The sequence below is a fragment of the Lepidochelys kempii genome, chromosome 11 (genome assembly GCF_965140285.1).
Source record: "Lepidochelys kempii isolate rLepKem1 chromosome 11, rLepKem1.hap1, whole genome shotgun sequence".
Classification (NCBI taxonomy): Eukaryota; Metazoa; Chordata; order Testudines; family Cheloniidae; genus Lepidochelys; species Lepidochelys kempii.
In genome coordinates this window covers 73,939,531-73,955,180 of record NC_136390.1, presented here as the reverse complement: position 1 = coordinate 73,955,180, position 15,650 = coordinate 73,939,531, and the positions used below count along the sequence as shown (strand labels likewise).

Below are 15,650 nucleotides of genomic sequence, written 5' to 3'. Positions count from 1 at the left end.
CTGTTACAGTCTTGGCCTTCACAACAGCGTCTGGCAAGGAGTTCCACAGGTTGTATGAAAAAATACTTCCTTTTGTTCGTTTTACACCTGCCCACCTATTCCACTATGCGGAAGAGAGACTTTTTTTTTTTTAAGTGGATACTATGTCAACAAAAGGTCAGTTTGCTGGAAATGCTATTTTTCATCCTACAACTTGCTCCAGTCACTTTCTTATTGTTTTCCTTCTTGTCTTTTTTCCCTGCTCCATTTTTCCCCCACTCTCCCACATTCCTCTCCAGATCCAGAAGCACAAAAAAGGAAAATAGACACCACTAGAATCTTGTATGTGCCCTGGAACATACTGTAGAAAATATAGAAAATTTCCCATAGAACATCTGGCTTGGGAAAATGACAGACCATTACACTCTGTAGTTTCACACACAGTTGTTTACCACTAACAGCAGCATAGAGATAGCATCCTGTTTCAAATGCAGGTATCATCACAAAGCTAGATGAATCTAAGAATCTCGGTTGGAGTTCACTGACCATTTGTGAACAGGAGATTTTTGTATGGGTGATTCTAATTTAAAGACTGTGTATAACAGGTAAACAGGTAGTCATAGAATCATAGGACTGGAAGGGACTTCGAGAGGTCATCTAGTCCAGTCCCCTGTACTCATGGCAGGACTAAGTATTGTCTAGACCATCCCTGACAGGTGTTTGTCTAACCTGCTATTAAAAATCTCCAATTATGGAGATTCCACAACCTCCCTAGGCAATTTATTCCAGTGCTTAACCACTCTGATAGTTAGGAAGTTTTTCCTAATGTCCAACCTAAACCTCCCTTGCTGCAGTTTAAGCCTATTGCTTCTTGTCCTATCCTCAGAGGTTAAGAACAATAATCCCCGACCCCCCCCCCGTAACAAACTTTTGTGTCCTTGAAAACTGTTATGTCCCCTCTCAGTCTTCTCTTTTCCAGACTAAACAAACCCAATTTTTTCAATCTTTTCTCATAGGTCATGTTTTCTAGACTTTTAATCATTTTTCTTGCTATTCTCTGGACTTTCTCCAATTTGTTCACATCTTTCCTGAAATGTGGCGCCCAGAATTGGACACAATACTCCAGTGGAGGTCTAATCAGCGTGGAGTAGAGTGGAAGAATTACTTTCCGTGTCTTCCTTACAACACTCCTGCTAATACATCCCAGAATGATGTTCACTTTTTTTTTTGCAACAGTTTTACACCGTTGACTCATATTTAGCTTGTGCTCCACTATGAACCCCAGATCCCTTTCCGCAGTACTCCTTCCTAGGCAGTCATTTCCCATTGTGTATGTGTGCAACTGATTGTTCCCTCCTACATGGAGTACTTCGCATTTTCCTTATTGAATTTCATCCTATTTGCTTCAGGCCATTTCTCCAGTTTGTACAGATCATTTTGAATTTTAATCCTATCCTCCAAAGCACTTGCAACCCCTCCCAGCTTGGTACCATCCACAAACTTTATAAGTGTGCTCTTTATACCATTTTTTAAAAAATGGATGAAGATATTCAACAGAACAGGACCCAGAATTGATTTCTGCAGGACCCCACTCGTTATGCCCTTCCAGCATGACTGTGGAACACTGATAACTACTCTCTAGGAACGGCTTTCCAACCAGTTATGCACCCACCTTATAGCAGCTCCATCTAGGTTGCATTTCCCTAGTTTGTTTATGAGAAGGTCATGCGAGACTATATCAAAAGCTTTACTACAGTCAAGATATACCACATCTACCGCTTACCCCCTACGCACAAGGCTTGTTACCCTGTCAAAGAAAGCTATCAGGTTGGTTTGACACGATTTGTTCCTGACAAATCTATGCTGACTGTAACACTATCTTCAAGTGTGGGAGTGAAATATGTAATTAAACAACTGGCTATCTTTACAGTTTATTGGGTTAGATCAGTCGCTCCCAACCTAGTGGCCTAGGAAACAACTGATGGTTCATAGTGCTCATTCCTCCTTGTTATTAACTGTAACCATTAAAAGACATCTAAAATAAATTAAACATTAATTTTCCATGGAAGCAATTGCAATAGTTGCCATAAGGATGCAATGTGGCCAGTAATGCGGGGAGAGATGGCCATGAGCCAGTCTCTGTATTAAAATAAGGACCATCCTATGGAAAAGTCTGAACTCCTCTGTTAGATAGGTTGGAATGGTTATTTTATATATTATATTTGTGTTTACAATTCACTCTGCTGTGGTTCCAAGGCCAGCTAAAGTCTGTAAGTACTACCCTTTAAAATAGTCAAAAATCACAGTCGCTCCCCCAATGGCACTATCACATTCATAAATGAAAAAGAGAAAGATTCCAAAAACGAATTTACCACAAAACAAAAAACACAAAAACCCTGCCTTTGTCAGTAAAAAGGGAAGTGAGAGAGACACACCACTAATGTAGTTCTTACTCATGAGAGGTTCTCAGATGCTCTACAACATGGGCCATATGAGAATGGAGAGAGAGAGAGAATATGGGCCAGATTTTCAAAACAGCTCACCATACAACAGCTTCCCCCCCAAGGACTGATCTGTAGTCAAAGTTGTACCAGTTTTACTGTAAATCAGTTTAAACATAGATTTTGTTTAGCATGGATGCTCTTAATTTGAGTTTGTGATATAATGCATCAGTTTAGGTATTTTATAGCCAGACATAAAAGGGGGAGTTTAGAATTGTGTCAGCATTTAAGTATAAATTTTTGGAGGTACTAAAGTTAAACAATGCTATATGAACATTAATGGTTTGGGAGCAGGGGGAAGAAATTTTACAGTTTGAAATTAATATTCGGTTTCCTAGAGTCCAAAATCTGAACAAAAGCATTCAGATTCTTTTTTTAAAGACTGAAGATACATTTACTAATGTTCAACTAGTTCCCTCAATCTTCAAAAACTATTGGCTCACATAGAGCCATAAAATGTGCATTATAGCAGATGGGGAGAAATCATTTGAGAAGAAGTTTGGCCTAATGTTTCCCTTATGATCTCTTCCAACTATGAAGTCTGTTCAACAGATTCTGTTCACAGCTCTATGAGAGTTCTCTGATGGCCAGCTACACCGGAGACTAGGACTTCAGAATTAGCAGAGTAATGACAGACCTCCAGTGTTATCAAATATCTCTGAACATAAATACTAACCTGGAAAACACATACAAATGTATAAAATATTTTAAGGACAGGCACACAATTGATTTTCCTAAATATGGGATTTCCACCACCACGGTTACTTGAAAGTTTTTTCCCCCAAGATAGAACAAGGCTATCTTCACAGTAAGATTCCTAGAGTACATATCTTTGAGAGCCTGCCAGAACTCTCAGGATGCTTTAATGCAGACTAATGAAAATATCCACACAAAAAAGCAGGCAGCAGAAAAAAATTCTAACAGCTAGAGTATGCACAACGTATCTTCAGAAACAACATGTATTGTGGTTGTGAAGGAGCCAATTTACCACTTCCATCAAAACAACATTTAAGGGCATGTCTACACTTACCTCTGGAGCGAAAAATTGACTGCCGAGTGCTCTCCCGTCGACTCCGGTACTCCACCAGCGCGAGAAACATAGGCAGAGTCAATGGGGGAGCGTCAGCAGTCGACCTACCACAGTGAAGACATCACGGTAAGTAGCTCTAAGTACGTCAACTTCAGGTATGCTATTTTCATAGCTGAAGTTGTGTAACTTAGACCAACTTAGCTTGCCCCCCCCCCCCTTAGTATAGACCAGGCCTTAGATTTAATAGACAAAGCCTCTGCTCCAAGAGGACTATAGGTATGATTCATCATATTCACAGTGAACAGTATGAAATCTGCACGATAACTATATCTGAAATAGGTGGCAATACATTTCTCACAATTTGGTTTTTCATGTTATGTAATTCTGAATCTACTGAAGATAATTTACTGAGGGCAAAGTCTGATCTTCGTTATATTGGGGTAAATCTGGAGAATCTGTATTGACTTCATAACAGTGAGAGTCAGAATTTAGCCTCAAATTAGACTGTCCAACCAAATCTAGCTTCTGTCCATTATGAGATACAGGAATTTTGTATCAAATACAGTGTATGATCATAAAACAGTCCAAACCTTAAAGAAATAGTTAATACTAGAGTAGTCAGCTGTCTTTGGGTTCCCTCCTCAGAAAGCTTTTGAGAGGGAAATAATGAAAATGAACAATACTACGCACAATTTTGCTAGCTCTCACAATTTTACTGAATCTTTCAATGTTTGGTGTTTTTCTTACAGCCACAGCTTAGAATTCTTATGAGAGAATCCCACCATTTTTTTTTAAGTAAGTTTCTAGCCCTTATTGTTGCAGAGAAGAACTTGAAATTGTGAATGCTAAAGGATCAAAAACCAGAGGGAAATCAAAAGAACTCCCAAGTTTGTGTGCTTAAATTTCATGGTTTTTAAGTCCAGTGTATGACTTTTGTAGGCCTGACAAGATAGCTGAACATTTGGGGGTGGCAGTACTGCATACATCTTTATGGAAACACTAAATAAAGATTAGAATTTCTAAAATGCGGGTGGAAGTTGTTTACTCAGTCTGGCTAATCTTCAGAGCTAATCTGCATACCTTCACTTAGGAACCATTACATCAAAATTATTCACGTTAAGTGAAATTTCAGTTCTAAATATGCACCTAAAATTTCTTCACACACTAATTCATGACCCAAGTGCCAGAGTTACTAAATTTAAAAAATAAATGCTATTAAATGGCAAAAGAAATCAATACTTAAGCTGTTCTGCATTAGACCAAATGGAGTAGCTAAAGCTTTGCATTACTCAACCACTGGAGTATTTAGAAGAGTATAGTGAGCAATTCAGAGAGCTTTTCAGCTCTAAATTACAATTAATTTGCTCTGTAAAAACAGCTTAAGTTCCATTACGTTAAAAAAAAGACCGTTTAATATTCCTGAGAAAACTCAACAAATGTCACATTTTTAATATTGAGTAGAGATACAATGGAGCAACAAATCCACAAAAAATGTCTCAAGTCCTAGCACAGTGTGCCAGCTGCAGAGATCATAACCATAATTCTCATTCATTGTATTCAATGAGTGGTGCGTCAAACATGACTCGTACTATTTCAGTCTCAAAAACTACTTGAAATGCCATGAGTTCCCAACAGAAGCACTGAATGCTTCTGACCTGCAGAGCCCTCCTGAAAACAATAAAACCTTTTCTACTTAATGAACACATCATCAAAACAAAAAAGCCTGTATTCATGAATATTTTATGGTAGACTAGAAAATTGCTTTTATAGGTTCTGCCTTGAGAACATATTAATACAATCAGATTAATGACGTTAGCAAAAGCACAAAGCCTATATTCAGAGTTTTAATGAGAAATACCAAACCCATGAATTAAAAGACAAGATCTCAATTATGAATAATAAACTATCTTATGTTCTCCACATCTTTTCCCTCACTGTAGGAAAATAATCAGTAAAAAGGAGGACACTGCATTTATTTTTCACTAGATATGCAAGGATTCTGTTCAGTCTCTCCACTTACTATTACTTTCATAACATGCTAAAACACACTGTGCTATTCTTCTCCCCCAAAATAATGAAGACATTTAGAGGTTTCCAAGAAAATGTATGTTGTAAATTAGCTAAGATCTAAAGCATCCCACTCTTTACCGGTTGAAGTCATTAAGAGTCTGGCACTTAGTTAAAAATGTTACATCTGATAAATTTGGAAATTCATAGTTTGCCCAAAATATGATTAATGGGAGTCATTTGTTGGTTAAGAATTGCTATAATGAACTGTTCACTCTAAACATTGAATATTTTCACACAGTATGTTCCTCGTATATTTTCCTGAAAGATATCTTTTTACATTAAATTATTTCATATTAAGTCTATATATAGTACCACATTGCTGGATTTTCATGCACTAGTATTCTTTTTTTCTTCTTGCCCCAGCACACTGGCAAATAACTTTCTGCAATATTGCATCTCTGTCTATGTGTGTGTATAGATATTTTTTCTGAAAGGGAGTGGGGGAAGTGTCACATTTATACATAAAAAAATTACATTACATTTCTTCAAAAGAATTTGCATTTTTCTCTTTTCTGATATAGTGTTCCTGGCAGTCTTTAAAACACTGAACATTAAAGCATAAAACATGCATTAAAAAACACTTATTTTAAACAAAACATACCCTCAGTATCTAAAAATTTAAGAGCTCAATTAAAATCTTCTCATTTTCAGTGTAATGTTTACTTAGATACATTTTACTCAAAGGAAATTTATGTCCCAGAATTAATTTTAAATTGATAAATAGATTTCTCACAAAATAGTTTATGTAAGGTAAAATAGAAGACAATACCTTTGTTACACTTTGGGTGCAATGTCAACTTCAAACGCAGATGTATTAAACTAGTCTTTTGCTTTGTGACACTCTCACACGCACATGCACAGACAGACATTCACCTCAAATTCCACAGAATCTACAGCATACTAACTATCTAGCCACCAAGTCTGGTTTACTCCTCACTTTTCTCCTGATCCAAGGGAGAAGCTACATTAATCACCACAGTCTCCTATAAATACACCAAAGGTAAGTTTCTGCTCAAGGCTGGGGGAAGAAAAACAAGATTAAATAGAGTACAGACATACCACCACGTGCCTGAGAGACAGCAAGCTTTGGAGACAGAGTGTGCAAAAACCCAGCACAAGAGCATTTCAACACATACAGTAACTCTGTAGTCCCTGGTGTATTTCAAACCACAACACACCAGGGAGGAACACACTCCTTCTGGATCAATGTATCTGAATTTAGGAGTCCAGTGGTTTCCAGAAACTATTGGCTCAACCTCCCTCCCTTCATCCCCACCCTCTCAAGACTTTCTTTAGCTTTGTTTCTGACTAATGAGTTTGCCTTCCCTCTAATTACTGCCATGCTAGTGTTGCCCTTCAGATAAATTCTGCCAATACAGCTTGTCAAGTATTTCAGTATAAAATAAAAATAAAATGAAGCAGCCCCGGTCTCAGTCTTTCAGTTATTACCATGAAACACACTACCTTTCTGAAAAAACAAGGTATTTGCATAGTATGATGCACACAATAAAGGATGACAGCTATTTCTGATGCAGCTGAATGAGTAAGCACGTGTACAAATCTCCCCTAAGAATTATTTTCAGTGGTTTTCATTGCTAGATGGAACTGGAAATAGTACTGTATGTGTCGAGGTGTTTAATTTCACATTTTATTTCCTCAAGGCTGACCCGTTGCACTATTCAAAGCCTAAAAATGCAGGGTAATATTGTCAGAACGATTTCCACATGTCAGAAACATGTCACATAAAAGAACAAGTATACTGAACAGCTGGGAGACTTCAAAGGCATGAATGCAGTTTCCAAAAAACAGCATTAATTTGGTACAAATCATCTCGTAAATGAGGTAAGGATAGTTTTCTTCTGGGTGAAATTTTATATTTGCCTATCCTTATGTATTCTATTGGTGTCTCTTAAAAAAATTAAACACACCATATAATTTTCAAATACCCTTTTTCTGCTTCCATGCAGTGTTTGTCAGCACTAAAGAGAACAACGCCTGTCAAACAAAATAACAAAAACCCTAAAAAACACCTGGTACTGTTCTGAAGGGTTCATTGTGCATGCAAAGCACTCTTTCCACTGTCTACACTTCAGTAAATGTCAAAACTCGCCGAAACACTAAGACAGTGAGATCAGGGCTATTTATAGAAACAAGCTTCTGCAGTATCTGACTGCAGTGCCAACATAAAAGAATTATATTTTCCCGTAAACCATAATGAGACAAACGAAAACATGGAATTGCATCATAATCATGTTTGAAAGATTATCACATGAGGTGTATTTAGTCCACAATATGCTAGTTTTCTGCATATCATTGAGTTTGTTATTAAAATATGCTAATGAAATTAGCACACATTAAACTGGAAGTCAAGAAACCAGCTATCCATTTCAATGCAAGACTAGAAATGTTCGTTAGAAAAAAAAGAAAGAAAATAAATTGAGATTTATGTTAGCATGATGTCATAACCCCTAACCAGTGCTTCAGGTAGTGAGTTTTGAATTGGGACATTTAACAGTTAAAACATGAATGAAATATCAACTGCAGAGCATTGCTTTTTATCTCACAGAACCCTTAATATCAAATATCCACCTGCTCTTTCTGCATAATGTCTTCTCAGAAAATGCATTAAAAACACTACAAAATCTAGAACTATTAGTCTTTATTATGAGAGGTTTCCTACCATCAATGATCTTACCTGCGGACTGTATGTTACATAAAACAATCAAATATTTACAGTGTTACTAGCCACCTTCAAAGTCAGTGTTTGCTAAGAGACAGATGATCACAACAAAGGTTTTTAATTTAGAGACAATGTTGAGTGTGACCAAACCAGTGCATGTGTTTAAATGAAAAAGAGGAAATACTTATACAAACTATTCTGTTACCCACAAATCACTGGGCTAAAAAGACTTGCCTCCCACAGCACATTAATACTGGCTGTCACAGACTACAGCATTTCTGATAATTTGTCCATGCTCGAAAAGAAGGTATCTCAGTTCAACACAGTTGCTATTAGTTCTGCACAGCTCAACACTTGCATGCTTTGGATGTGTGTGGGGTGAATTCAAATACAGCCTTGGTCATCCTCCTTGGAATTCACACACATTTCTAGTAATGGCAGCACGGATTCCCTACAACCAACACACAGGTTGCAATGTGAACACGAAATGGAATATTTTTGGGATATGAGAAAATTTCAGCCTGAATTGGAACTGAACTTAATGATCCTAACACCCACTGAAAGTTTTCAAAATGAGGAGCTGAACTTTGGACAACAGATGGGGTTTTAATGTTACTTACTCATTGCAAAGAAACATCTCTTGTTTCCTCATATTTAATACAATCTAAAGGCATTCCTGTAAAATGCTTACGGAATATGTAATCACACCTTTTTTGTAAAATCTTTAAATTAAAATTACTTCCACTTGAATATAGATCCCTCTAGTAAGTTCTTAAGTTTTATTCAAACAGGAAACTAAAATTGAATCATAGAATCATAGAATATCAGGGTTGGAAGGGACCCCAGAAGGTCATCTAGTCCAACCCCCTGCTCAAAGCAGGACCAATTCCCAGTTAAATCATCCCAGCCAGGGCTTTGTCAAGCCTGACCTTAAAAACCTCTAAGGAAGGAGATTCTACCACCTCCCTAGGTAACGCATTCCAGTGTTTCACCACCCTCTTAGTGAAAAAGTTTTTCCTAATATCCAATCTAAACCTCCCCCACTGCAACTTGAGACCATTACTCCTCGTTCTGTCATCTGCTACCATTGAGAACAGTCTAGAGCCATCCTCTTTGGAACCCCCTTTCAGGTAGTTGAAAGCAGCTATCAAATCCCCCCTCATTCTTCTCTTCTGCAGGCTAAACAATCCCAGCTCCCTCAGCCTCTCCTCATAACTCATGTGTTCCAGTCCCCTAATCATTTTTGTTGCCCTTCGCTGGACTCTCTCCAATTTATCCACATCCTTCTTGAAGTGTGGGGCCCAAAACTGGACACAGTACTCCAGATGAGGCCTCACCAATGTCGAATAGAGGGGAACGATCACGTCCCTCGATCTGCTCGCTATGCCCCTACTTATACATCCCAAAATGCCATTGGCCTTCTTGGCAACAAGGGCACACTGCTGACTCATATCCAGCTTCTCGTCCACTGTCACCCCTAGGTCCTTTTCTGCAGAACTGCTGCCTAGCCATCTTGATCTTTTGAAGATCAAGAACAAAGACTAGATGGCTTATCCAACTCTTTCCTTTGTACTGGAATCTCAAAATACTATGGAAAGTTGGATTTTGTGTCTCCTACAAAAAATGAAAAGTAGTGAATAGTTTTTAGGACAATTCTGTCTTACCTATTAAACAATCTCCTCAGGGAATGGGCAAGCACCAACCTGGACACAAACATCATTCCACCTAACCTATGCATGGAGGCAGAATTATGAAAATTCTCTTTAGCGATCCAACAGCCTGCTTGGTGCCTTAGACCCCTAAGTGGGAAAACAAGGGCAACAACGTAGAAAAATCCAAGGGATGGATGTTCCTGATTGGCAGATGTGTACTTCTATTGGAAGACCAATTATCAGTCAAGACAAAAACAGTGTTACAAACTAGAAATGAACTAATTAGAAATCGTAAGCAGTAAGAGACACAAGAAAGAGAATAATCAGTTCTATGAACAACAAAGACTGTGTCCAAGATTAGCAGCATTTGTTTTAATTTGGATTATTTTGAAGGAAAAGCAAGACAGCAAGGGCAGGATCCTCTGACTAAAACCTGAGGAAGCCACCAAATCTACTTTGTAATGCATAATAAAGAAGTGGAAACCCAGGTAACAATAACTTTAAAAAGTCTCCTCTGAGAAGGTTTTGCTTCCCTCTGGCCAGAAAGTTGCCAAGATGGAATAAAGTGAGAGCACAGACCCTGAAGTCCAGATCTGTGAATTATATCCAGAAGAGCTTGTTTCTTTATTGGGCAAAATGATGGAGGTATGAAGAAAGAAATTATGTGTACAAAGGGTGATGCACTGTACACTCAACTGCATTACCCAGTCAGATTATCTTCAGGGCCCATTGGTCACAAGCTGAACTTGTCTAGACATTTAAGAATTCATTTAGCCTTCATCTTTAGGGATGAAGTGTGTAAAACACAGAGTAACAGGAAACAAATACAATATATTTTAGATCAAGCATGACAACTAAAAAGCCCTTCAAGAGTGTTTGAAGAGTTTTGATGTCATTGCCCTCAAAATGATGAGAGCACAGGCTTTATTGACCCGAGGTAACAGCTTTGGACGCAACTGCACAGGCCAAAGTGGCTCTGCGAGAAGATACTAAAGTTTCATAAGGCCCATTATAAGCCATTGCTCTATGCTTTTATCAATTGAGTCTTTAAGAAACGCAGTGCCTTTGAGTGGTATCAGCCTGGAGACAAAGAAATCTATCCTTAGAATCATAGAATATCAGGGTTGGAAGGGACCTCAGGAGGTCATCTAGTCAACCCCTGCTCAAAGCAGGACCAATCCCCAATTAAATCATCCCAGCCAGGGCTTTGTCAAGCCTGACCTTAAAAACTTCTAAGGAAGGAGATTCTACCACCTCCCTAGGTAACGCATTCCAGTGTTTCACCACCCTCCTAGTGAAAAAGTTTTTCCTAATATCCAACCTAAACCTCCCCCACTGCAACTTGAGATCATTACTCCTTGTCCTGTCATCTTCTACCACTGAGAATAGTCTAGAACCATCCTCTTTGGAACCACCTCTCAGGTAGTTGAAAGCAGCTATCAAATTCCCCCTCATTCTTCTCTTCTGCAGACTAAACAATCCCAGTTCCCTCAGCCTTTCCTCATAAGTCATGTGTTCCAGACCCCTAATCATTTTTGTTGCCCTTCGCTGGACTCTCTCCAATTTATCCACATCGTTCTTGTAGTGTGCGGCCCAAAAATGAACACAGTACTCCAGATGAGACCTCACCAATGTCGAATAGAGGGGAACGATCACGTCCCTCGATCTGCTGGCAATGCCCCTACTTATACACCCCAAAATGCCATTGGCCTTCTTGGGTACAAGGGCACACTGTTGACTCATATCCAGCTTCTCGTCCACTGTCACCCCATGGTCCTTCTCTGCAGAACTGCTGCTGAGCCATTCGGTCCCTAGTCTGTAGCGGTGCATTGGATTCTTCCGTCCTAAGTGCAGGACTCTGCACTTGTCCTTGTTGAACCTCATCAGATTTCTTTTGGCCCAATCCTCCAATTTGTCTAGGTCCCTCTGTATCCTATCCCTACCCTCCAGCGTATCTACCTCTCCTCCCACTTTAGTGTCATCTGAAAACTTGCTGAGAGTGCAATCCACACCATCCTCCAGATCATTTATGAAGATATTGAACAAAACCAGCCCCAGGACCGACCCTTGGGGCACTCCACTTGATACCAGCTGCCATCTAGACATGGAGCCATTGATCACTACCCGTTGAGCCCGACAATCTAGCCAACTTTCTACCCACCTTATAGTGCATTCATCCAGCCCATACTTCTTTAACTTGCTGACAAGAATACTGTGGGAGACAGTGTCAAAAGCTTTGCTAAAGTCAAGAAACAATACATCCACTGCTTTGCCTTCATCCACAGAACCAGTAATCTCATCATAGAAGGCAATTAGATTAGTCAGGCATGACCTTCCCTTGGTGAATCCATGCTGACTGTTCCTGATCACTTTCCTTTCGTGTAAGTGCTTCAGGATTGATTCCTTGAGGACCTGCTCCATGATTTTTCTGGGGACTGAGGTTTGGTATATTTGTGCTAGATAGACTTTATAGAGTTTAAGTCAAGTCCAGCTGTTGGTTTTATCGTGCTCTGGGCACAGCCCTTTGAAATACATTCTAGATTCAATGAAAAAAATATGTGGCTAAATCAAGCTCCTTTTTTGGATATTTTCATTTTTAGTGGATTCCTTTTTTAAACGAAACTTTGTCCTCTTCCTCATCTGACACATCCAGGGTCGACTGGACCTTTTCTATAATACAGTCCAGTCATCAGTTTAAAAAAAAAAAGGGGGGGGGGATGGCTTTCCTGTTGGATTCAGAGGAGAAGGAGATTTTGCCTACCTCTGAACAGGAAAGGCTATCGAGTTCTCAGATTTGTGTTTCTTGGTCATCCTGAATTTCTTGGAATGTGTGTTTTTAGCTGTCTACTTCGGGAAAGACAAGAAGGCAGGTGGAGAGGAGAAAACCGTAATTAACTTCATCTTTCTAGGTGGAGGTGGGATGGGACAGGAATATGAGCTTGCCCTGGAAGGGAAAACTTCAAATACATATGAACATTTGACCTGGGGGACATATAAAAGAAATAAAAGTCGCAGAGGCACCTTAAAACATCCCATGCAGGTCTCTAGGGAGACAGCATAGAGATGATACTTCTATGTCAATATGTCAGATAAGTAACTTAGCCTGTGTGGGAAGAAGAGAGTGAAGTCGAAATGACTAACAGCAACAGAGGGCAGAGGTGATGTTAACAAAACCAGAGGATGGAGAAAGGGGAGAAAGGTTTTAGAAGAAAATATAAGGAGCTCCTTTTTAGCCATTTTAAACGAGTTGTCAGCAAGACATCTAGAAAGAATTTTTTTAAAAAAAAGCTGAAATTTATGACAGAACAGAAGGAGACATGAAAGGAGAAGGTGTATTTGTCAGCCATTGCCATAGAGTTGAAACAATATGAGAGAGTTAGGTCTCCTTAGGATAAGATGCAGAAGGGAGGAAGAGGTATTTTTGTATTAGTCTGTAGAGTATAATGTTCACATTAGAGCTTTGAGGAATACATTTTGTTTTTCCTTGTTTTTTTAGCATAATAGGTGATGTGTTTTAGATCCAATTTTAAATTCAGTTGGATACATTTTTGTGCCTACACTAAAAGCATTCAAAACTTTAGCAGTTTGAACCACTGTGGTAAAATTGTCGCTTTTTAACTGTATCCCCACTTTAATTTTCCTGTATGCAATATGTTCATTTTCAGCTTTAAATAGGTTTCTTGTCACAGAATTTTTTACACTAGAATGGTGGTTCTTAAAAGAGCCTTTGTTTAAGGAATCTATTATTCTTTGAGAGATTTTGTGGAATTATTATATGGCTAAATTCTGCTCTTCATGTTTTCACAGACTATGACCGGTTCATAAATCGTGCCAGTATGGTTATAAAGGTTAGGTGCGGTATTTGTGCTCCATGTGGATTCGAAGCAGTATCATGTGTATATGGTGCGAATAAAACAGAACAGTGCTTTAGACTTCAGAGGATTTGCCAGTATTTTCAAGAAAATGCTGAGTGCAGTATGTATCTGTTCTGTGCATGCGAAGACGTGAGCTGATGTCAGTAGCTCTTGGAGCACGTACAAGGGCTAGGGAAAAGCTTACTCTAATTTACATTTATCACTGTGAAGATTTGCGAATTGGGGGGGGCAAGAAGAGGTGGGCAAGGGTTGGTGTACAGAAAATGGGCATTATTATTTTGTCTTTTGAGTCTAACTACTAAAAAATTGAATGTTAATGCCCCCTTATATCTATCCTGTGGGACATTATCAACAAAATACTTAAAAAAATTATTCTTGGATCTCCTTCATCTATCTGCATTGAGTGAAGATTAATTCACCTGATAGTTTTCATAAAGAAGCTTTTCATTTCCTTTTAAAATCTAAACTCTCAAATCTGGTTCACAGAGTTTGCACTAGGGGAACTGAAAGGCAACATTTGTTCAGTAAGCAAAATTAGAAAATGGATTTATTGTAATGTGTCTGCAGTATTCTAGAATTTGAATATATCAGGGTCCCATTAGCATTACCTGAAATTTTGATAGAATTACACTTTACTTCAACATTGTGTTAAAATTGCACAATTTGTTCCCCCTCGGGTTCAGTTTTTGAATGAATAAAAATAGTGTCTTGAGCACTAATCTAGCAAAGCATTTTAGTATGTGTGCTACTTTTAAGCAGAAGTCCCAGTGAAGTCAAGGAATGCTAAAAATCAACCGGACTACTGACCAGCTTGAAGCCATGCATGTGCTTTCCTGGATCAGGACCTTGTTTTCTCATGATCTACTGAAAATACTATTGTCTTGAAAGGCAAGGCAGTCTTGCATTCCTTGAGAACGGTCAGATTTCCCTCTTATCATAGCATGCTGTGTTATACTGCAATTAGTTGAACACCTTTTATTTTTCTTCTGACTATGGGAATCTCTGGATTAGTTTGTATTTTAAGGTAAATTGTACAATTTCTCTTAAACTATTCTGTGGGTCTACAGTACACCTCTGCTGAAACGTGATATCAATGGATTGACCAGGTCATTAATCAGCATTCTCAATCCATTCATTTACTATTAAAATATTTTGAGTACTCCTTTTAATATTATATGTCCTAGAAGGAGCATAGGTGACTTCTAACATCTTCTTGGTTTTTTTACTGCTTCTTTGATCTTCAAGAATTAGCATTTATAGGCTGCAGTTTCTTGACTTTTAAAGAAATTAATTCATTTAGACTGTTGAAACAGTTGCTAAAACATAAGTTCTTGTTAAATTACCATCCGCTGATTCAAAGATCTTTACGCTGCCTTCTGCATGGAGGCAAGATATTACAAATTTTCTCTCCAGGTACCTAGATCCATTCAGCAGCTTTGTGTTGCCTCTTTTCTGTCCTCTAAGTATTATTACTTTCTTCCTTCTTCCCTCTCAGGCCTGTAGAATCTATCAGCCAAAGCAGAGTAGGTGCTGGCTGTATGAGCTCCACGTGGGTTTGGCAGTTGACCAGCATTCCTCTTCAGCAACAGATAGGTGGTTTTGATTTCCCAGCTCAGAGTGCTCCAATCAAGCACTTCCATGTATCGGTACCTATTTTTATCACACAGCTCCTCAGATGCATGTCCCGTGGTGTGGATTTGTTCTCTCTAGAAGAGGAGGGACCTGATGGAAGGGTGAATCCAGATCTGGCAAGGCAAAAACATCTTAAGGCACAGCCACAGCTCTGGATCTCCCTGCTGCAAGAACAGGAGGACTTGTGGCACCTTAGAGACTAACAAATTTATTAGAGGCACCCTCTCTTTC

General features: G+C 38.8%; 1 protein-coding gene across 11 annotated transcripts in view; it reads right to left on the bottom strand.

The window, feature by feature from the left end:
• HDAC4 (histone deacetylase 4) overlaps positions 1-15,650 on the bottom strand; it is a 468,350-nt gene that overhangs the window by 234,775 nt on the left and 217,925 nt on the right. The window contains exon 3 of one of the 11 annotated variants that reach the window (XM_073306832.2): positions 3,511-3,614. The exons of the other annotated variants lie outside the window; for them this stretch is intronic. Coding sequence (XP_073162933.1) covers positions 3,511-3,580 — 70 coding nt within the window. The 5' untranslated portion in view covers positions 3,581-3,614. The remainder of the gene's footprint in view (positions 1-3,510; positions 3,615-15,650) is intronic. 11 annotated transcript variants of the gene reach the window in all.